Here is a 22,929-nt window from a genome sequence, read left to right as displayed (position 1 = left end):
TACTCATGAATAAAAGAAACAAACTCTAGAAACCTTTTTATTTAATTGGACAGATTAAAAAATACTGATATAAAAATACTTAAACAGTATAAAAAGTTTCTATTCAGATTATAGCGCAACTATATAAAACTAAAGGTATATATTTATACACGAGTGCATGATTTGTTTTTAAAATTCTCTGGACCAGTTCATTCACATTGTCATTAAAAAAACATACATAATCAAGTTAAAACTTTTGAGACTCGAGGGTCATCGTCTCTTGGTTTAAGATAATCCACGTCTCAACCGTTCATCTGACGAAGGCATGAATGTTTAAAAGTGAAGATCAACGGACAACATAATCAGGTTTAAAAGTTTAAAAAATTAACTCTTATGAGAGCAAAGTTCTACTAGCTGTTAAATGCGTTGGCATGTGAATGACGAGGATGGAATGTGAGGACAAAAGTGGGCGAGTTTTAGGCTTTGGTTTTCTTGCTTGGGGGCTCGATGGCAGGAGCGCGAGGCCCGACCGGTGCAGGGGTGTAGGGGATCCGCGCCGCAGTCACTTTCTTCCCGATGGTCTCGATCTGGAAAGAGATGTTGCTGCGTCATGTCGACACCGGACACAAGAAGGAGAGTCGCTTCTTCTCACCTGGAAGCCGCAGTCCTGCAGGGAGCCGTGCAGATGGTCCAGCACTCGACGACCATCGAAAATAAACGCCGGCTTGAGCATCTTCTTATAGATCTTCTCGTAGTCCAGCTCCTGCGGAGCCAAGAACAAGGTGTCAAGTCTGGTGCGGGACATGTTGATAACATCAGTCTGTACCTTGAACATGTCCCACTCGGTGCAGATAACCAAAGCGTGTGCGCCTTGACAGGCCTCGTAGGGGTCAGAGGTCACAGTTACCAGCTCAGACACTGAGGGTCAAAACAATGTGTCGGCTTGAATCAGAGAGAGATTTATAACAAACGGACTTCGTGAGACACCAGACAGTAGAAGTTAATACACAACATTCTTATCAAACACTTGTGTGTGATTGGTAGTTAATAATTGCTATTAAAGTGTGTTAAAGTCCATGAGATTAGACTCGGATTCAAATGTCAGATCTGATCAGAACTGTGGCAAAAGGCAGCTTATCAATCAAAATGTGCACACAAAACCAAACACACGCCCACACACACAAACATGCATACAGACACGCAAAACCACATACATGAACAAACGCACACAAAGAACAAACATGCAAGCACATGCGCACACACACGCACCTCTCTCTGGGTCGTCGGAGATGTTGGGCTGCGACAGGTCAAAAACGATTTGTTCCTTCAGAACTTTGGGGTCGTAGATAAACAGCTTTGCACCTTCATCCATGAGATACTTGGAGATGTAGATGCTTGATGACTCTCTGAGGATCACAAACACACACTTTGACCCTGATGTGTGTGTCAGAGTTCACCACATTGTTGCCTGTGAGGTAACTGCCGATCAACCATGACAGAGCAGATTGATGGGTTAATGTTTAGCGCACCAGACCTACCTGGTGTCCCCGGTGTCTTTTTTGAAGGAGAAACCCAGCAGAGCGATTTTCTTGCCAGTCACGGTGTTGAAGAGGCAGTCGATGATCCTGCAGGCGAAGCGCCGCCTCTGGTACTCGTTCATGTCGATCACCTAAGAGAAGACCACGTGAAAAAAAGAGACTCGGGAACAAGTGGGACAACCCGGCTCTGACCTGCTGCCAGTAGGAGGCCACCTCGGGCAGGTTCAGGGCCTCACAGAGGTAGACCAGGTTCAGCACGTCCTTCTGGAAACAGCTCCCCCCGAAGCCTGATCAGAGGGCCACATGTAGGAGCCGAGTCGGACAAAACCACCTTCCGGCTGGGATCTCTTACCCACGCTGGCTTTGAGGAACTTGCTGCCTATTCTCTGGTCCATGCCGATGGCCTTGGCGACCTCCTCCACATCGGCACCCGTGGCTTCACACAGAGCGCTGATGCTGTTGATGCTGCTGATCCTCTGAGCCAGAAACGCATTGGCTGCCTGTGAAATCACACATCATAGCAACTTTAATCTCTACCCTGACGTTAATGTCAAATACAGGATTAAAAATTAGATAAATTCAGGCAACTAAAGATTTCTCATTGCTTAACACTTGCCTGAACAGAGACTTGTGTGTTTTTGAAGGTACATGAGAGATGTGTTAGTTCCAAATGTTTGTGCTAAAATAAATCAGGAATCTCCTCAACAGCAGCTTAACCTACGTAAGGGTTGTTTTCTGACCTTCGGGTCACCTTGACCCCGAGCTAAAACAAGGGTTAATACAGTACGTCTGTATATTAGAGGTTTCAAACTTACACCAAATTCTCAGACCATATTTGAAACGTACCAAACGGTCTCTAACAAGATGAAATTCCCATAAAATGACTATTAACTATATGGCAGAAAAGAGAAATAGAATAAATATATATTTTTACTTTCGAACAAGTATTATTTGTAAAGCGTGTCTGGCCATTTTTCTGCACGGCTGTAAAGATGTATGCCGCCTGCTATTAAGTCTTCTTCCCGTCAGCAACCTGTCCATCTACTGCTTCCGAAGTAGGTACAAGCTACATGGTAAGATGTGGAAAAAGCCAGGTTGACACCGAATAATACATTGTCACAGGTGGTGACGTCAGGTAAGAACTGGAAAATCTAAAGATCAAGAAAGTTTGCTCAGTTGTACCTTCAGAACAGATGGTTAAATGAAAAGTAATTCTTCCCTTCCTTTCAATTTTCAATTTTTTGGAAAACCACTGCTCTAATACAGTACCAAATATGACCCAGCAAGTTATTTTAGGTGGCTCGATTGTCTCAAAATCTACGTAGATTAATGTTAATATGGCATATGGTGAGCTATAAAAATGTCAGTGTTTAATACAAACTAAGCAACAGACATTACACAGCGATGATACTTCCTGTTTAAGAAGCTAGACCAGACCGTGACAGCTGAAAGTTTGTGTGTCATTCAGCCCTGATCTAATATGTTCTCCACGTCCTTCATCTTAACATTCCCAGACAGTGAGTAGATTACCAAGGACGCGTTCAAAAAAGTTATTTTTAACTCACCAGTTTGGACAGTTCAGACGACCACGTGTTGGTGGTGATGATGCGATCCTTGGGCACCCACTGTTCATAGACGGCACACAGCGCTCGGATCGCCTTCTGGCCCTCGGGCGACTCGTCTCCGCCGATCAACACCCGGTCCGGCTCCTTCAGATCACGTACGGCGGTTCCCTCGGCCAGAAACTCCGGGTTGGACAGCACCTACGAGGAAGCCCCGCGGGTCAGAACCAAGAGTTCCATCTGCGGCCCCCCAGCGCCCCAGTCTGCTCACCTGTAGCTCCAGGCTGGGCTTGGTGTTGGCGTCGAAGATCCGTCGGATGCTCTCCGCGGCTCTGACGGGGACGGTGCTCTTCTCCGTCACGATCTTGTAGCCGTCGGACACTTCCACGATCCTCCGGGCGCACGCCTCGATGAACTTCAGGTCGGCCGCACGCCCTTTCCCCATCCCATAGGTCTTAGTGGGAGTGTTGACCTGCAGTGGAGGACAAATTGTTGTCCTTGAAACTTTGTGTTTTCATTGAAGTTAAGTTTTCTTTCTTATTTAAAAATGATTAATGCCCATCTTGCAGTTTTCCCCTTCAACACTTACATTCAGGCACATACTTCAAACATCGTTTTCCTATGTTGTTATAAAGAAATGTCATTTTTCTTAAGATAATGTTTCTAATTAAGAATGATGTAAAGGTCTGTACTGTGATGTTGAGGAAATGTGACACTAAATGTTGTACACGTCGAGAGAGGCGTTTCGTGAGAGAGGAGGAGGAAAAAAAAGGGTAGGAAAAAGAGGAGTGTAAGGAAGACTCACGGAGATGAAGACGAGATCTGCGTCTCTGATGGCTGAGTCGATGTCCGTGGAGAAAAACAGGTTCCTCCCCCTGCATGACTCGACCACTTCTTTCAGGCCCGGCTGTGAAGGAGAGAAAAAGCAAACATGACTGGTCAGTGACTGGACTGTTGAGTTGGTCTCGATCTGACTCAAGAAAACAGTCTGAGATCACTTCCAAGTTGTCATGGCGACGCACGATAACTTCAGCTCTACGTCAGTGTCGGAGAACAGTTTCTGAGCAACGACTTGGATACATTCCTTGGCCCCGGAACCACCGACCCGCCCAGCCATGACTAAATCTCGCGGTCAGGAGGGGACACCCCCTGTGAGCGAGAGACTCCAACCAACCTCGTAAATGGGTAACGTGTCAGAGTTCCAGGCTTTAATGCGAGACTCGTTGACGTCGACGACCGTCACGGTGACCTCCGGAGACATGGCAGCGATCACGCTACATGTGGGTCCCCCAACATATCCGGCCCCGATGCAGCAGATCCTTCTTATCTTGAACATCTAGTGACAAATGAAAATCCCATCAGACTCTTCTCTTCACATTTGTTCTTTCCTCAACTCAATAAATGAAACCTTCATGACTACAGTAGTTTGTCCTGAAGGTTATACAGAGAATCAGTTATTACTATTATTATTCTACTACATGTTTGTATGAAGCAGAACTTTGACTAACATGTTGATTTGAACGTCTCATAAACTGATCTTGGACTCTATTGTATCATCAGTGTCTGTTTGTTAATATTTCAATGAAAAGAGAGTTTTGTACAGTCTATTATCTTAAGCCCCGTCCACTGAAAACAGTGTTTTCTTGAGATTAAATCTTGTTTATCATAACCACACCAACTCTGCTGTGATTGGTCAAACATCAGGGTTTGTGGCCGTGTATATATCCCAGAAGTTGTCACCTCCAACTTATTATCATTATTACGACATAATGGTCTCCACTCTAGTAACCTCTTGTTCGCCAAGATTTCCGACGGGGGAGGGGGGAGAACTTTATAAAGTAAAAATCTCAAAACATCAATTTGATGAGGGACTTACTGCATTTTGGAGAGAAACATTAGAAGAAATATGTCAGTAACCCACAGGAGTTAACTACAAACTTTCACTTTAAAAAGAATTAAAACTTAAAAATCATTATATTCCGATCATTGGTCATCAAGGTCTCAAGGAGGCAAGTTCTCATAGAACTCATTTTTGTAGTTAGTAAAAGTCGGCTGACTATAACATGTCATTAAAATTAACAGGTTAAAATTAAGGTTAGTTTTGTTGTTATTTAAAGTTGAATGTAAAGTTAACTTGTTGGCTCAGTAAATATAGCCAAAACATTTTGTATCTTTTAAAATAATGTTGAATTGTTTTCAAACAAAGTGCATCCTGTCCATTATAAGATAAGAAACATGAGATAAACCCTTCATTGATAAGCACAACATTTGACCTTAACTCCTCCAATACAATACTAATACTGTTGCAGTACTTGATGGAATCCACGGTGATGACAGTAGAAACCAGTAAAATTTCTCACTGTCTTCAGGTTTATCTCACAGCATCAGACAGAAAAGATGAAGAGACAACCTCTTCTCTTGTAAGAATCTCAAGATCGTGTTCTCTTCAAATCCTTCTTCGTTTGTGTTCAAGAAATGATCTCCGTAAAAGGAGCGGGTCAGGTCGTGAATGGGCTCCTTGTGGGAGCAGCTAGCTCCTGCTGGTACTTACCTCTGCCAACTCGACACTCAGCAGCTTCAACTTCGGATTATTTTGCGTCTCTGCGAACCAAAGCTCAGCCAAAATCTGTGAAATCCCGAGAATGCTGAGGGTGGAAGAGCAGCTGTCGGAGTTCTCCAAAAGTCTACCTGGTCCCTGACAAAACTCCTCCAGACTGGTCCTCCTCACCCACGAATGTCCACGTCCTCCCACCGAGCTCTCCTACTAGCCTGCGAGCACTTCCGGTGAGGGGGCTTTCAAATTAAGAGCCTGTTGTTTCCAGTTCCGTGGGGAGTTTAAATGAATAATCTTCCTGAGTAACAAGAAACACAGACCCTCCTAGAGAATATTGTGATATGTAAAAACGTGCACGTGGATCATTTTAACACAACACAAAGCACTTAAACGATCACAACAAAATTCAATAAAGTATATACTTTAAAGGTCAAGATAAAACTGATAACACAACAGGAGTTCCAGAAAATCAAGGAAAAGCCTGAACAAATAAAAATGTCTTAAGATGTTTCTTAAAGGAGTCAGTAGATCATCAAACACAGAGGGAGAGGAAGAGCATTCCAAAGCTTAGGAGCAACAGCCTGGAAGGATTTCTCTCCTCTGCATCAGTAGATTCTGATCCACAGACCTCAGAGCTCGAGCTGGGGTGTGAGGCTGGATCAGATCACTGATGGAAGGTCTGACCATGAATAGATATGAAAGTAAGAACCAGAATTTTAAAGTTGATCCTGAAAGAAACTGGAAGCCAGTGAAAAAGTTTGAAGGATCGGAGAAATGTGAGTTCTTCTACTAGAGCAGTAAGTAAGTGGCAGAAGATAGATGTATTCATGATTTAACACACATTTAACATGTACACTTCACATGGTCACTTGAATGAAAAGTTCACAACTTCAGAGATACACAAAAAAACACACACTTCATACAGGGAATTACTTCCGAAATCTTGACAGACCACCAAGTCACATCATGTCCCGCACATCTGTAGTGTCTGTGTGGAAGGAGGACAATTTATATTAAGTATATCAGTGCCATCAAAATATTGAATGGTTGAACTTAACATGTCAAATATTGATTGGTTAAATTTAACATCTTAAATATTGAAAGGTTGAATTTGTTATATTTTATTTTCAATTATTTAATATTTTTTAATTCCCCATTTAAATTCAATGCAAAACAAATTGAAGCCTTTTAAATTCAATATAAAAAATTTGAAATATTAATTTCAATATTAAACAATGTGAAACCTTTTAAATTCAACATTAATGCAGGGATAACAGTGCCACTAGTGCTGAGCTACTTGGACGTACTTACAGCCAATCATGCGCGTCACATCAGTTTAGGTATTTTCATGACAATTGTTTATTTTGCCACAGACATGCATTATGGCCGTACATGTAAAAACAAAAGTCAGCACTCTCACCACGTAATATTTACATATGAATATACAGATAATTACTCCCTTGAAAAATGACACATGCATTTATATATTATATATTTTAGTGAGTATTGTTTTGATTGTTTAAGTGCTTTGTGACCCTCGTCTGGAAAAGCGCTAGATAAATACAAATGACTTACTTACTTACTTACAGTCACACATACATACATACAATAAAGTTTTACCTTACCTTACCTTACATACATATATACACTTACTGCTTCTTCAGTGGCACCCCTGGATGTGCCTTCGATCCTCGCCATCTCCACTATCATCTCCAGAGGTGTCTCTGACTGAACCAATAAGAAATTGTTTTGCACATCCAGTCAAGGTGGGCTGCAGGGTAAAGCAGAACATGGAGCCACCAGCACACAACACACACCCAGGTCTGATCAGCCTCAGGTGAAGGTGTGTTGGCATCAAAGGATGAAACACGCTGAGACTCTGGTCCAAAACACTGAGGATGTGTCGTACCAGTGACAAAGCACCATCACACTGACTTCCAGAGAGACAAACCTTATTCTACCTGAGCCCAGATTCTATACTATACTTGTGAAGGTATCAAGTGATGCTAAACACCATATGTATAATATTCTATTTATTGCTGTCACCAGTTTGACTTATTTTGTGGATAGCAGACGAACATTATTAATATGATTGTTATGCTTAAATAATGCTAAAGATATGAGGTATTTGGATTAAACAAAATAAACAATAAGTGTACGATCCATCAAGCTTTTGAAAGACTATCAGAGACAGATGTGGAACAGCTCAGATAACAAGGTAAGATTGTCATTCACCAGTTCAATATCTTTATCTATGGACATCCAGCTCTGTGCAAAAGTTTTAGGCAGGTGTGGAAAAAATTCTGTAAACTAAGAATGCTTTCGAAAATATAAATTATAATTGTTAATTTTTATCAATTTACAAAATTCAAAGTGAGCGAACAAAAGAGAAATCTAAATCAAATCAATATTTGTCTTCAAACCAGCATAAATTCTTATTGGTACATTTGCACACATTTTGTAGGATTCCAGTGAAGTGTATGCTCAACCAATTATACCAAACAGTTTCTAATGATCATCAATTTCAAGGGTGGTCACACCAAATACTGATTGACATTTCCCTTCTGTTCATTCACTGCATTTTGTTAATTGATAAATAATTTATTCTACACTTTTTTTTACTATAACACTTATTCTTAGTTTACAGCATTTTTTCACACCTGCCTAAAACTTTTGCACAGTACTGTATATGCTCTTAAATTGACTCACACTCATTTATCACGCTTACAAGATAAAGGGAGTCATAGTTAAGGAGAAAAAAATGAAACATTATTAAAAGGGCAGAGAACCATCAATGATGTAAAGAACCCGGATAGGACAGGATTTGTAGACTTATTGTATGTTATCATTTAAAAACATCTGGATCGCTGTCACAAAATGCTCCTTCAATAAATAACAACAAAGCAGTGAAAGCTAAAACAGCATGTGGGAGTTAAATTCCCTGAGGACACTGAGGTGAGACGAAGTTGTAAAGCGGAAGTATTTGTCTCTGTTGTAGCTTGTTTTCAGAATTACAGCAGCAATTAACATGTAGTGATTGGTTTACTGTCACTGCGAGGCAACATTCCTTGTCCTTAGAAGTAGAAGTTTGTACTTCTAAACTGATGACTCATGTTTCCTAAAGAAAAGGCATTATGATAGGAAGAAGAAGACTACACAGAAAACTGAAAAAAAACTTTATATAATACAAACACACCAGCATTATTAAGTACACAAACCATAGCAGACTATACACCTTAAGTTGGATCAACCAGATACTTAAATGCCATAAAGTTTTTAAATAAAGTGTATCCTAAGACTAAAAATACATCCATTTCTTACAAGATGGATATGTAGTAGTAATTACAACTACATGTATTTCTTATGTTTTATTATGTTACGATGTTAAATCTGTCTTCATCTGACCTCAGAAAGATTCATCTTGTTTCATTGCTAGTGACTGAAATGAAAATAAAAGTCATTAAATAATGTGCAAACAAGTTTAAAAAAAAAAAACAGTTTAAGAACAATTGTCACAGACTTGAAGGTGATGCTCTACAGCCCTCTTCTTAGTGACAAGAATAAAGTTTACCCTAAATAAATAACAATTAAGTGCATTTAAAAAACATTCTTCAGGGCTATCTTAATGAGGTGGTCTTGTTGGGGGGACTCCAGGGAGGGGGAGGACTGTCTTGCAAAATCTCTCTTATATGCCGTTCATTTTTTCTTCTTCTTTTTTCCAGATCTTTTCTGGCCTATTTTAGGAAAATAACAACAATAATCACATATCAATAAATTGTACCTCGTCAGATATGTGTGCACTCACCAGCCACTGCTCGTAGATCTCTATGGCGTTTCTATCTTTCTCCTCCTTTATGTACCTCTCTTCCTCTTCTTTATTTCTGCCCTGCTTGCGTTCTGTAGCGACCTGATGATGGATGACATTTTTCTTCTTTTCATACCTGTAGCAGGTGAGGAAGAAAAGTTTACCCGACCAAAAATAAGTCATTAAAACACATTTTTCCACTTACCAGCTAGAAAAAGCAATTTTGCGATTCCTCATCAGTTCCTCCTCTTCTTCTTGTTTTTTTAACTGACAACTTTTGTCGGCTTCTTTTTGCTTTCTGTACTTTTCTTTGAGGATATTTTCTCGCTCTTTCTTCCACTGTTCAAACATCTGCCACCACAACAGAAAAGAAACAGAAAATATTTTGAATTATTGCCGTCCTCACTCGTTTAGAACCTCAGATTGTTTACCAATATTCATTCATTCAAAAAAATATTATATATATACAGTATATATACAGGTCCTTCTCAAAAAATTAGCATATTGTGATAAAGTTGATTATTATCCATAATGTAATGATAATAATTGAACTTTCATATATTTTAGATTCATTGCACACCAACTGAAATATTTCAGGTCTTTTGTTGTTAATACTGATGATTTTGGCATACAGCTCAAGAAAACCCCAAATTCCTATCTCAAAAAATTAGCATATCATGAAAAGGTATTCTAAACGAGCTCTTAACCTAATCATCTGAATTAACTAATTAACTCTAAACACCTGCAAAAGATTCCGGAGGCTTTTAAAAACTCCCGGCCTGGTTCATTACTCAAAACTGCAATCATGGGTAAGACTGCCGACCTGACTGCTGTCCAGAAGGCCATCGTTGACACCCTCAAGCAAGAGGGTAAGACACAGAAAGACATTTCTGAGCGAATAGGCTGTTCCCAGAGTGCTGTATCAAGGCACCTCAGTGGGAAGTCTGTGGGAAGGAAAAAGTGTGGCAGAAAACGCTGCACAACCAGAAGAGGTGACCGGACCCTGAGGAGGATTGTGGAGAAGGGCCGATTCCAGACCTTGGGGGACCTGCGGAAGCAGTGGACTGAGTCTGGAGTAGAAACATCCAGAGCCACCGTGCACAGGCGTGTGCAAGAAATGGGCTACAGGTGCCGCATTCCCCAGGTCAAGCCACTTTTGAACCAGAAACAGCGGCAGAAGTGCCTGACCTGGGCTACAGAGAAGCAGCACTGGACTGTTGCTCAGTGGTCCAAAGTACTTTTTTCGGATGAAAGCAAATTTTGCATGTCATTCGGAAATCAAGGTGCCAGAGTCTGGAGGAAGACTGGGGAGAAGGAAATGCCAAAATGCCTGAAGTCCAGTGTCAAGTACCCACAGTCAGTGATGGTCTGGGGTGCCATGTCAGCTGTGTTTTATCAAAGGCAGGGTCAATGCAGCTAGCTATCAGGAGATTTTGGAGCACTTCATGCTTCCATCTGCTGAAAAGCTTTATGGAGATGAAGATTTCATTTTTCAACAAGACCTGGCACCTGCTCACAGTGCCAAAACCACTAGTAAATGGTTTACTGACCATGGTATTACTGTGCTCAATTGGCCTGCCAACTCTCCTGACCTGAACCCCATAGAGAATCTGTGATCGAAGCATCCCGGGCCTCCGTAACACCTCAGCAGTGCCACAGGCTGATTGCCTCCATGCCACGCCGCATTGAAGCAGTCATTTCTGCGAAAGGATTCCCGACCAAGTATTGAGTGCATAACTGAACATAATTATTTGAAGTTTAACTTTTTTGTATTAAAAACACTTTTCTTTTATTGGTCGGATGAAATATGCTAACTTTTTTGCCAAAATCATCAATATTAAAACAATAAAAGGCTTGAACTACTTCAGTTGTGTGTAATGAATCTAAAATATATGAAAGTCTAATGTTTATCAGTACATTACAGAAAATATTGAACTTTATCACAATATGCTAATTTTTTGAGAAGGACCTGTATATATAGAGGGATATTATATAAATGCATATACCTGTTTTGAAGACTTTCTTTTCTCTTTATTGTCTTCCAAGTTTTGTTTTTCTTTTTCCATCATACATTGTTTCTCTCTAAATTGCGCCTTCAGACTCTCTGCTTTCTTCTGCTTCCAGGCTTCATAAGAGGCAGCAGCATCGGCTCTTTTCAGTTCCTCTTCCTGTTTATTTGAGTGTTACAATAGGGCCAAATGTTTACTCCTGGGCAGAAATTTAGTCTATTGTCCGCTGATTAATTTACCTTTTTCTTTTCCCGACTTAAAAGCTTCTCCTTCCTTGATAACTCCAAACTTTCCCTGGACTTTTGCTCTTTCTTCCGCAGCCATTCCTGCTCATGATGAAGATGATTAGAGTCTTTAAAACAAGAATAACAAAACCTGCGTCACTCTCACACTCGCCTGGTAAATGGTTGCTCTCAGGGAATCTGCTTCCTTTGCCGGACAATCGTGTGGTACTTTTGAGTCCAAAAGTTTAAGCGAACCCAAATACTTTGATTCTACACTGTGGAACTTGTGAGAGGATCTTGGCCGCGCACTGTACATTTACAGCAGAGCCAAAGGAATTAATGTTAACAATAAATGTCCATTCATAGATATCAACTTACCCCCTACTTGATTTTCCAAAATCAAATGTAACATTCTCAGCGGACTTGCTCTGGAAAAAAGGAGGTATTAGATATAAATGAAACTTAATATCAACATCATCAACAACAACAACAACGTACAAGGGGGACATTAAATGATGTTGAAATCTTCAACAAGTCTTTGCTCTCTTTAGAAGTGGATGCATCTAGAAAAAGAAAGAAAACTGTTTAACAAGCCAAACAAGTAAAATATCTTAATGGTTAATAATCACCTCCAGATAAGCCAGGAACGACTTCGCAACTGGTCATTTGATCTGACTCTTCAGATTCCTCATCTGTCAACTATAGCGGGACACAACGATTAGATAAAAACTTTCAGGGCTGAATGTTTTAAATGGGTCATCTCACTTGTGGACTGCAGCTTTTGGCTGAGATCCTGTCAGGAGACGAGACCTGAGGCACAGTGCTCGATGCATCCAGGGATTCAGTGGATGTTTGCGGCCTGCTGGTGTCCAGGGAGTCCGGTACATCAAATGTTTTCTCTGCTGTGTGCTTGTTAATCGCAAGGTGTCTCTGTCGTGGTTTGGGTCGAGGCGGCGTTGAGATCTGACTCTCTGGAGGAAGATGTTCATGATCACTTGTGGCAGAGCTTTCTCCAGGATGTCTTTCTGTTCCCTCCTCCAGATCACTCTCAGATTTCAAGGATCTTTGAGATTCTTGAGTGGTGGACTCCAAACCATCACTTTCAAACTGCTTTCCATCTCCACCGACATTTGGCAAATGATGTTTGAAATCAGATTCAAGGTCGTCCCGTTCATGGTCAGGAGACACTACAGAGTCACCCGTCGCCACCAGCTCTCGCTCCTGAGGAGGCGAGGGATTTCTTGCACTTTTAAGGAAGGAAACTCGTTTTGATTTATTGTGCTTCACCTCATCCTCTGATAGATCAAAATCATCCATTTTAGCTTTATTCCTCTGTGCCTCAGATGCATCGGTCGGATGTGTACTTGACTTGAGAAGCTCATTTAAAAAATCTGACAAGAGATAGAGAAAAGCACATCAATACAAATAGGCAAAAATACTTCTTATTTATTAGTCAGCACTGGTGAAAAGTGCTCAAACGTTGAAGTCAAACACTTCTATAAATAAAAATAAAAATCAAGTAAAAAATAAAACACCACTCACCGTCTTCATCTTCGTCGAAATCGTCTGGATACGAGTTTAGATCCGTTTTATTTTTTCTAGCGTGCAGAGCAGCCATGAGTTCATCCTAGGAGGACAATCGATTAAACTTTAAATTTTCTGAACGCTTAAAATCCTATCATACCTGAAACGTGGTCCGTTTGGCGGTCTTCGGGCTCTTCGTGTGAGCAAGTGTTTCAAACTCTTCATTCTTCATGTTGAGAAGCGAAACCACTTCCGTTGTTGACAGTTAGCGTGCTATCTTAAACTAGCATCTAAAACGTCTGAACGATGAACATCTTGTTGATATGGTAGTTGTTTATGTTTGACAGGACTCACATATTTTTTTAAACTTGAATATAATCGTTACTATTGGTCAACTTTTAAATAAAAGGACGTTCTTCCCCAAAAGTCTTAGCAGCAACAGATTTACGCTCTTGTTGATGGTTACCTATGGAGACGCTGATTTCCGTTATCCGCAATGCGCATGCGCCACAACGACTCATCGCGCGATGTCTTTTGGTTTTATATGAAAAATAACCAATTCCTTAAATGATTACTAAAATGACACAGTGCTAAAATGTTTTGTTTTTTTATTCTTTTTAATAACAAGACTAATATACTTTATTATTTTTCACTTTTAACGAAATAGGATTAAAGCTATTTAAAAAAAATTAAAAGTAGTGGCGCATTAGGTAAACAAAATGTTTTAATCTTATTCAATTTTAAATATTCATAATTAGAGTGGATTTTAAAAACTTAAATAATGCAGGCGAACCAATGTTAGCTGAAAAATAACTAACTGGTATTAGTTAATATTCAAACACTGAGACAAAGAAACAAATCTTGCTGTTTATTTAAAGTTTTTTTTTTTTTTTTTTTACAAGGAAAGTGCACAATTGAAGCCCTTTTAATAAAAAAGAAAGACCACAGATACATTGAAAGCTCAACACAATAAATTGAGTTTTAATACTCAGTACCCTCCATGTTGACCTCAGTGAATATTCATCTCAAAATCTCTAAGCTTGTCTTCAACACATCGGCTAATGGAACAGCCCAGGAGTCATGTTCACAGAACCAAATCTTTTAGCTCAACTTCTTTATTTAACTGCCCAAGAGATTTAAATATAAAAAGAAGGTAATAAACGTAAATGGTAACCGTCTTAGGTATAGCAATTATAACATGACATTAATACTTAAAGTGCTGACCAAACAAAACCAGGTGAGCCAGAGAGAACCATTATATTGTAACATTCTGACAATAATTAATAGAAATCTAGTGAAACAACGGCCGGTCATTCATTGAAGGTTATCTCTAAACTAAACCTGATTATAAAAAAAAACAAATGTGCAAAAAAACCTAAAAACTGGAATAACAACTATCATTCAAGGTCCCACTTCAACTATCTAAAATGTTATGTAAAACTCCTCCTCAGTATACAGTATTTGATCATTCTTCAAATTTTCATGATTTATGGACCATTGGAAGAAGCCTAAGAATACATAGATAGAACTTGCATCAGTTCCAAGAAGTCTTCCTGCAGTGTAACAGAGATATTCAGTTGATATAAGGTATGTAGTCTCCTCTGTTAAATATTTCAGGCTATAAAAACATAATTATATTACGAGTTTTCTTTGCCCTGACACAGCAGCAGCTTTGATAACTCAAGAGTAGGACTTAAATTGAGGTGTAGGGTCAACCTCTAGTCAACAGGTGGCGCAGGTGGTTCTCGTTGATCGTTCTGCAATGCAAAATTGAGGAAGTAAAAGTCAGAACCTTTAAACTCAAGCTCACATTACAAAACATTTGAAGTGTTGAAAAACGTTGTCATGTGCATGTGTAAAAGAAATGTAAGAAGATTGATCTACTGACATTGTTTGGTCCCCTGAGTTTGGCTGTCGCACGAGGCCGTCGCAGACTTGCGGGACGCAGCAGGAACAGAAGTAGAGCCAGAACCATCCATCCCATCAGAAGCATCCAGAAGCCTGAGTCACTTCCTCCCACCGACCCACTTGGACCGGGCACTGTGCAAAACAACAGTTTATATGAGCCGTGACACTGTAACAACCACAAGACTTTACACAGCAGCAGATCTGGACGGATCTATACGTTTATCATATTCACAGAATAGATACAGTTGCCTGGACCTGCAGTCATGGCACCAATGATTATACTCACATTCCAAAAGGCACTCTGTGTCTGTGCAGTACGACTGAGCCTGCCGGAGCTGAGAATGAATGTAAAGATGGATTATAAGAAGGAAAGAGATAGAATAATGTACTTCTTGATGGATAAGTAAGTAAGTCAGTAAGTAATTTATATTTATAGAGCGCTTTTCTAGAACAGGGTCACAAAGCGCTTAAACAATACTCAAAAAAGATATACTAAAAAGATTTTAAAAAAGGGTAAGAGACATAAGATGAATAAGAAAGTAGAATTTGACCTATTTGAAAACCGTCGACATACTACATGTTGCAGAGTGCAAGTTGAGAATGACCTGCTGGAACAACAAGTTCTTGCTGCGTGATCATAACGACGTGACAAATAGCAAAAAGAACAAGACGTGAAGCTTCTCTGAAACAAATGAAAATGATTGATTGATCAATCTGGGAAAACAGTTGTCGATATTTTTATCTAATTTTTTCCTGAAATTATATCTATTTGAAAAGTTTATGAGGAGAAACATTTAACTTCTTTGATAAAAACGTAATACACCTCCTGACAATCAATACAGTTTCTAGTGCAACACTTTTTGCGAATGTGGTTTTACAGGTTTCACTTCAACACAAATGTTATCCAGCGTCATCATTTTGCCTCTTGTCCAAAAGCCTGCATCAACAAGGCTGACTAAGTCAACACCAAACGGGATTCAGGATGTGGTGACAAAGACCCGGACGTTTGGGCGCATCTTACTGGGAATGCAGTATTTTATCTCCCCTCTTAAGTTCTCAATAAACATGAGCTTTTCCTGAGTTTGAACTATCTAGTCGTGTCCCACTCACCAGGTTGAGAAGTCGCTTCATTGCATGCTCGTGGGAACAGATGCACTCGCACGGGTCGAAGCCTCCCTCTGCCATGGTCGCTTCACCTGAGTATGTACGTCAACCTGGAAGCAGGATATGAAACTGCAGTTGTAAGGAAAGTAGACCTCGCATGAATAGACTTCTTCAAGACAGTCAGACATAAGTGGGAGGAGTTCACACTTTACTTCTATTACCCATCCCAGCCCAAAGGCAGGTGTCAGGTTCTGTGGTTCACAACAGCACTGATACACAGATATAAGATGGCACAAAAATGAACAAATATTTTAAAACTTATAGTCCAACATCCTCAATATAGTTTCAAATATGTTTGCATTTTAAAGTGTTCTTCTTGTAAAACAACACAGAATCTAATAAATAACTTCAATTCTATTATTTTACTGGTAGTCAGAAAAAGATGGTGAAGCTCAGTAACCAGACACTCATGCAACAAATGTTTACCAATAAAATGCTACTCAGGTTCCTTAGATGGTTTGTTTTGTTGATATTCATGTAAACAAACGTCGTTTAGACCTTTATTTACAACTAAAGTATAACCTATGACTTCGTCTTCATCGCAACTTCTGTGTTTGCAACTCTACAGTCTGTCAATCAAACGCTGGCATCAGTATTTTTGTTTTACTATCGTACGAACTTTAAGAAACAAAGAAAGATTATGTTTTAACTCTAATTCTATATAACATAGTTTCAAGCTAACGTCTGTGAAGCTGGTTTTACCGATATAAACAAACACGAACACACGGATCGTAACGTCACGTGAAGTATGTCACCAAAAACAAAAATAATACTTACTTGCTTTACAGCTACTTATGGACCAAAGTGTCCAAAGAGCAGATTCATGAAAAGAAGCCGCAGACATTCATTTGTGTTTGTTTATAACACGTGAACAACCCAGCGCGATTCACATCCGGGTACGCTGACGAAGACCACGTGGGAGGGGAGTTAGCTAAGAGAAGCTTTATTGTTATTGGTTTTTGAGTGTGATTGACGTGAAGCTCCTCCAACCACATTTTTGCACAACGTTTCAACCTTAAAGGACATTCGTCATTAGACCGTGACATTTATTAAGTTCAATAAACTGCAATTTTATTCTTGTACATATGAGTTTTTTTCAAAACATTTCTTCAACCAACTTAAAAAATATATTTTGAGGGATTAATATATACTCCAAAAATGACACATAAAAAGGGGGGAAAGGTAAATAAGTGTTTTGTGAGAATGTAAATGAATAATAAATACAAAATACACTGTTTAATGCATTAGAACCATTTATACATAATCATACTTTGACATTACGAGGGCCGCATAAATACAGTCAAAGGGCCGCAAGAATGAAAAAAGATAAGATTCACAATAAGTAACTAGAAAAAACAAAAAAACAACGTATGGTAAGGTAGAACTTTATTGAAATTGTTTTTTTTCCAATAGCCACAGCAAATACAGCAATTTTTCATAAAAAATAAATCCAAAAAACAAGCACCAAGTCTCTCCCGAATGACTGAGCTCACATACAAGAAGAGTCTAAGCACCCTTTCAAATCCAAAGTTTGTGTCCATATAAGAGAAGAAGGCCTCTTGGCTTATCCTTTTTAAAAATAAAGCTCAATAAAGAGACTTCGGATCATGGTTTTGTTAGATTGGAAATTATTCTACACTATACGTACACGCCATAAGTTAAATTAATGCTAAAAAGATGATCAAAATATAGAGTATAAAATACTAGCCTCATCTAAGAGCTTAAACGTTTAAATACACATTCACAACCAACATTTCACTTTCATACTGATATACACTGTGTCAAGGGTAGCTTGAAACAGACTAGAGATTATTCAGCGATTTAATGAAGGACTGTCTGTCTGCTCTGTTCACACCTGTGGACGTGAAACAAAAGGGCAACACGGAACACACCCAAAAGAGGGGGGCTGGAAGACAAAGGAATCCGCCCACACAACAGGGAAGCAAGGATGTTGCTCTCCAGGTGACTCGAAACAGCAACTAACATCAAAGAACCACTGCCCCGGAACAGACGCCCCCTGGACAGGAAACTTTCCCTTAAATGTAGAGACGACCCATAACGCAAGACCGTCTTTCCTGGAGCTATTGACCTGTACAGCTGCCGGCAAAGAGCGAGTCCGATCGATCGTAAAAGTTTGTATGTTTGTTTGTTTTGAAGCGGTGAATAAACGACCGTACACTCTGAATTGATCCTTTTTTCTCCATAAAGCAAAGTATTAAGACCCGGAGGTGACGTCGTGTTGGAGCGACGGAAACGGACTCCGGTTTTATCCGTTTTAGTTTAGAGTCAACTTTAACTTTCACATACACTAGTTGACAGCAGATGTTATATTTCTATTTGTATATATTGTAGCATTTTGCATATCATTTTCCATCAGTATGCATGACAAATAATAACAAAATGGGCTATATATATATATATTATATTGCACTATTTTTAACTTATTAATATTTATATATATATACTTTTTATAATTTTTTATATATACATCTCTCTGCTGTGTTTTTTAACGGTTGCCAAGCAACGAAATTTCGTTGCCAGTTTCACTGCTGTGTTTTAAGTGCAATGAAAATAAAAGAAAGTCTAAAGTCTAGGTTAGGTTAGGTAGAATTGTATTTATTGTCTTTTTCCAAATAATATTTATCTAAATATGAAATGGAATCAATCAGATATAGGTTTAATAGACACAAACAGCATCAGCATCTGAAGAGATCATTTTTGAGATTTGACAAATTCACTGTTGACAGAGAGATTGATGCACAGTGTGTATATATGTTAAATGACAAAAATTTTGAATCTATGATGTAAATCTTGCCAACTTAATTAAGTAAATCCAGTCCCATGTTGTGCACTCCATAGTTCAATTTAGTCTAAATGGTCCAAAAATCCCCTGTAAGTTTCCATGAAAGTAACTATTTAAGTCTTTTGATTGACAGCTGTAACATCACAGCGCCTCGCACTTTAAAGCCCATCAAAGCCTCTGAAAGTACAAAGACGATCAGAAATCTGCTCTGTTTTTTTTCTCTTTATTTTAACCTCGAGATTGTTAAAAGAGGTTGAGTTCAAGAGCTGCAGCAAAACAAACGTCACGCGAGCAGAAATGTCATCAGGCTAACGACAGAACCCACCCGAGTCATCCTGACGGAACCAGTGAAAGTTCCAGCCGCAGCTTTGTTTCCTGGATCCAGCGAGCACCGCACAGGGATGTTGACACGCTTTAAACGCGCGGGTCAAGACTGAGTAGAAAGCGAAAGCAGATCCCAGAAGAGCCTGTGACGGCAGGAGGCAGCGAGGGGCCCCTGGAGACCCTGGAGACACTGGACAGGTAGCTCGGCTGACGCGACCATGGCTAACATCGCGGTCCAAAGGATCAAGAGGGAGTTCAAAGAAGTTATTAAAAGTGAAGAGGTACATCTTATTTCAATGACTTTTAACATGAATCATTCAACTTGACGTTGCTTAAGGTTTTTTTTAAAAATAGGAGACTTCCACACGTGTGTCGATTCAGAGCCGTGATGCTGTCATGGCCTGCACAAGTGAAGCTAGCATTAGCTTGACTCGAACACCCTTGTTGTTGTCGGAAAAAAACAGCGTTTGTTGTTTCAACTTTTGGTCCCGAACAAGTCAGTTAGTGTTTCAATAACACTATAGTTCTTAACGTGTTCTAGTACATCAGTGGGACGTCACTCAAAACAATACCTTAGCATTAGTTTAGCATGAGCTAATTCTGACAACTCAGCAACAGCTAGCGATGCTAATGCGAAACTGTTCGTTTGTTGCTTACGTTGTATGATTGTTTTCGAGGATAATTTGAGCTACAAAGTATAGTTGGGAATATTTCTGTTTTATTTGTATTTTTTTTTTCTCTATCAAACAACAGTTTCGTTATACAGCATTCTTCATCAAGCTGACATTTACTTAACTAGTACGAACGTTGGAAGGTACTTTGAGTTACAAGTTCGTTTTGGACACTTTAACTCTGGGGTTATGGTTTAAGGAAACGTAGGTAGTCTTTAAACAACTCTTGTCAGCAAGAATATACTTTAAGTGAATAGTGATCTGTTAGTTTAAGAAGAGTCGCACTGTCTTTTCTTCAATAAACGTGTGCTGTAAAGGTCACATAAGTAACCGATTGGTTGTAGCTGTTCAAACACGTGACCATAGATGTCAGATTCACGCAAGATGTCAAAGGTCATGAGGGTGAGAAGAGCTGAAACTGCTCCAGGACTAAATAAACTAGGACTTTGGAATGTTGTCCTGTTGCATGCTGGTGAGATGATTCCACTGCGTAGATTTTTTTTTTTTACCTTCTTTGGTCCATATATTTGGATAGAAATGTGTCACGTGAGTGTTTGTCTTGCACAGATAAGTAAAAACCAGATTAAGGTGGATTTGGTGGACGAGAACTTTACAGAGCTTCGAGGAGAGATAGCAGGTCCTCCAGACACACCGTATGAAGGTATTGTCAAGTAACTAGTAGGTCATTATTGCATTTTCTAGCAGTTGTTTTACAATATCTACTTAATATTTTCAAGGTGGCCGATTTCAACTCGAGATAAAAATTCCAGAAACTTATCCTTTCAATCCTCCCAAGGTAAGGTTTCAACACGAGGTCTGTTGAGGTTCTAGTTTGCCTTAATCTACGAACAACTGAAAATATCTTAACATTTTGTAAGAAAATCTCTCCCAGCTGTTCCTTTAAGCATCATTTTAAATTTCACAAAGCTTCATCCATCAAGCCATGCCATTAATCTTTAATAGAATTATTCTATTCTTTAGTTGGCACGTATCTCATCGCAACTGTTGTACTTGAAGGTAGCAGGTGTCTGACTGCATGAGAACCTGACTGTAAAACATACCTTGAATACTTCATCGATACAGTATGATATCGTTATTCAACAGCACTATTGATATAAATAAAATTAACTTTTATATTTAGCCTTAATTCATTATCATGTTGGAGACATTATTAAATTCCACTCCAAATGATTTTGTCTTCTTCCAGGTGCGATTCATCACTAAGATCTGGCACCCAAACATCAGTTCAGTGACTGGAGCGATATGTTTGGATATTTTGAAAGATCAGTGGTGAGTTACAGTTCAAGCTCATCCCTCCGACAAAAGACTCACTTCAGTTGTTGCACCAGGGCGGCCGCCATGACCCTGCGGACAGTGCTGCTGTCTCTACAGGCTCTACTCGCCGCGGCAGAACCAGACGACCCACAAGACGCAGTTGTAGCAAACCAGGTAACATCCGTGGTTTTCAGATGCGTCCAAAGGTCAAGCGTCTTTACCGTTTGTTGCTTTTCTCTGCATCCTCAGTATAAACAAAACCCGGATATGTTCAAACAGACTGCGAAGTTCTGGTCTCACACATATGCAGGAGCCTCCGTCTACAGTCCAGACTACACCTGCAAAATAGACAAACTCTGTGCCATGGGATTTGACAAGGTCAGCACATCAACAGATTCTCCTTAAGGCTCAATAGATATTGCTGAGAAGCTCGAGTTTCTTATGCTGCTTACAAACGAAGATGGTTGAACAAATGATGAATCACACGAGGATCTAACCTGCTTTCTCTTCTTGCAGAATGCAGTTATAGTGGCCTTATCATCAAAATCCTGGGATGTAGAAACGGCAACAGAGCAGCTTCTTAACAACTGAGCCTCTGTCAAATGTGAGGATTCCAAACGTTCTGCTTCATCATCACCACTTCCCATCCATAGTCCACAAACTCACGAGCGTTCCATCACCCTCCCTTTTCTCTGAGACGCTCCTTCTTTCTGTCCTTCCAAGACTGCAGTCCAGAGCCAGAGGAGGACCCGGCCCCTCACACTCCTCCAGGCTGCACACGTGTTTAAGACAATTGTCTCTAAGAACCCAACACTCGACTGTCTTCTGCATGATCGGTGTAAAATATCAATGCTTCTTCACCCGCAGGAGGTTGCTGGATCTGCACCTCAACATCTGTAAATATAGCAAGTTGTACATTTGCAAGGACAATGGGGATGCTTTTCTTATCTGAATGATAAGTTTGTTTTGAACATGAAATATTTCTCAGAGTAATACAAGGACTTGTTTTCTTTATACTTTGGTTCAAATGCCTTTTATTTTAATATTTTATTAAACCTTGATTTGCTTTATTTAATTTGGGCCAGATGGCTTGATGATTTCAACATGGTTGGCTGGTTGATCTATTTTTCTAGAATATTGCTGTTGAAATGTTGAGGTGAAACTTCAATATCTTGTCATCCAAACATGCTTTACTGCTCAGCCAAATAAAAGCTCTGATCTTAAGAGTCGACACCGACTGGAACCCTGCATGACATCTTCATTGAAAATCTCAAATGTCACCCCTACTTGTAAATACTGATTTTGAATAAGACTGAACTGTTGGCAGGATCTATATTTTGTAAGAAAAGGAAAGTGGAAAAAAAAATGCACGATGATGAAGCAGAAATGAACGGACTCTTGCATTTCTGTTGGGTTGAGATTTATACACTCGTTTCTATGGAAACGAGCATCACCTGTATAAAACGCATGGTTATTTATTGTGGCACTGTCATGTTTGATTAAAAACCTTAATCAAGTTGGAACCATACCTTTGTCACACCACAGAGCATCAACATTTTCCTCTACTCGTGAGCAGGAGAACATCACGA

General features: G+C 39.6%; 4 protein-coding genes across 5 annotated transcripts; 1 reads left to right on the top strand and 3 right to left on the bottom strand.

The window, feature by feature from the left end:
* Positions 1–24: 24 nt before the first annotated feature.
* On the bottom strand, positions 25–5,834 carry ugdh (UDP-glucose 6-dehydrogenase). The gene is made up of 12 exons (XM_087799812.1): positions 5,631–5,834; positions 4,254–4,415; positions 3,885–3,986; positions 3,351–3,551; positions 3,083–3,280; positions 1,870–2,017; positions 1,710–1,804; positions 1,518–1,648; positions 1,249–1,385; positions 806–897; positions 632–742; positions 25–566 (listed from the first exon to the last, which is right to left on the bottom strand). Exons 2-12 carry the CDS (start codon positions 4,413–4,415, stop codon positions 456–458), a joined length of 1,488 nt encoding a protein of 495 aa, XP_087655938.1. The 5' UTR covers positions 5,631–5,834; the 3' UTR covers positions 25–455.
* Positions 5,835–8,795: 2,961 nt separating this feature from the next.
* map9 (microtubule-associated protein 9) lies at positions 8,796–13,623 on the bottom strand. Its single transcript, XM_087799740.1, has 12 exons — positions 13,356–13,623; positions 13,214–13,298; positions 12,437–13,062; positions 12,301–12,370; positions 12,170–12,234; positions 12,050–12,099; positions 11,844–11,979; positions 11,687–11,773; positions 11,445–11,606; positions 9,644–9,789; positions 9,439–9,574; positions 8,796–9,367 (listed from the first exon to the last, which is right to left on the bottom strand). The coding sequence occupies exons 1-12, from the start codon at positions 13,425–13,427 to the stop codon at positions 9,251–9,253; spliced, it is 1,752 nt and encodes a 583-aa protein (XP_087655866.1). The 5' UTR covers positions 13,428–13,623; the 3' UTR covers positions 8,796–9,250.
* A 420-nt stretch (positions 13,624–14,043) lies between these two features.
* Positions 14,044–17,181, bottom strand: smim14 (small integral membrane protein 14). 2 transcript variants are annotated; one of them, XM_087779312.1, is made up of 5 exons: positions 17,045–17,181; positions 16,214–16,317; positions 15,390–15,438; positions 15,084–15,235; positions 14,044–14,952 (listed from the first exon to the last, which is right to left on the bottom strand). In XM_087779312.1, exons 2-5 carry the CDS (start codon positions 16,286–16,288, stop codon positions 14,914–14,916), a joined length of 315 nt encoding a protein of 104 aa, XP_087635438.1. In that variant the 5' UTR covers positions 16,289–16,317; positions 17,045–17,181; the 3' UTR covers positions 14,044–14,913. The 2 variants fall into 2 exon arrangements, with proteins under 2 accessions (XP_087635438.1, XP_087635512.1); XM_087779386.1 differs by having other exon boundaries at positions 16,214–16,336; positions 17,045–17,151.
* Positions 17,182–19,286: 2,105 nt separating this feature from the next.
* Positions 19,287–22,857, top strand: ube2kb (ubiquitin-conjugating enzyme E2Kb (UBC1 homolog, yeast)). The gene is made up of 7 exons (XM_087799734.1): positions 19,287–19,675; positions 20,633–20,726; positions 20,803–20,861; positions 21,273–21,355; positions 21,415–21,514; positions 21,590–21,718; positions 21,857–22,857. The coding sequence occupies exons 1-7, from the start codon at positions 19,613–19,615 to the stop codon at positions 21,929–21,931; spliced, it is 603 nt and encodes a 200-aa protein (XP_087655860.1). The 5' UTR covers positions 19,287–19,612; the 3' UTR covers positions 21,932–22,857.
* Positions 22,858–22,929: the final 72 nt, after the last annotated feature.

The sequence above is a fragment of the Callionymus lyra genome, chromosome 1 (genome assembly GCF_982586985.1).
Source record: "Callionymus lyra chromosome 1, fCalLyr1.hap1.1, whole genome shotgun sequence".
Lineage (NCBI taxonomy): Eukaryota > Metazoa > Chordata > Actinopteri > Syngnathiformes > Callionymidae > Callionymus > Callionymus lyra.
Note: the sequence above shows the minus strand (reverse complement) of the source record. Positions and strands in the feature narration are given on the sequence as shown.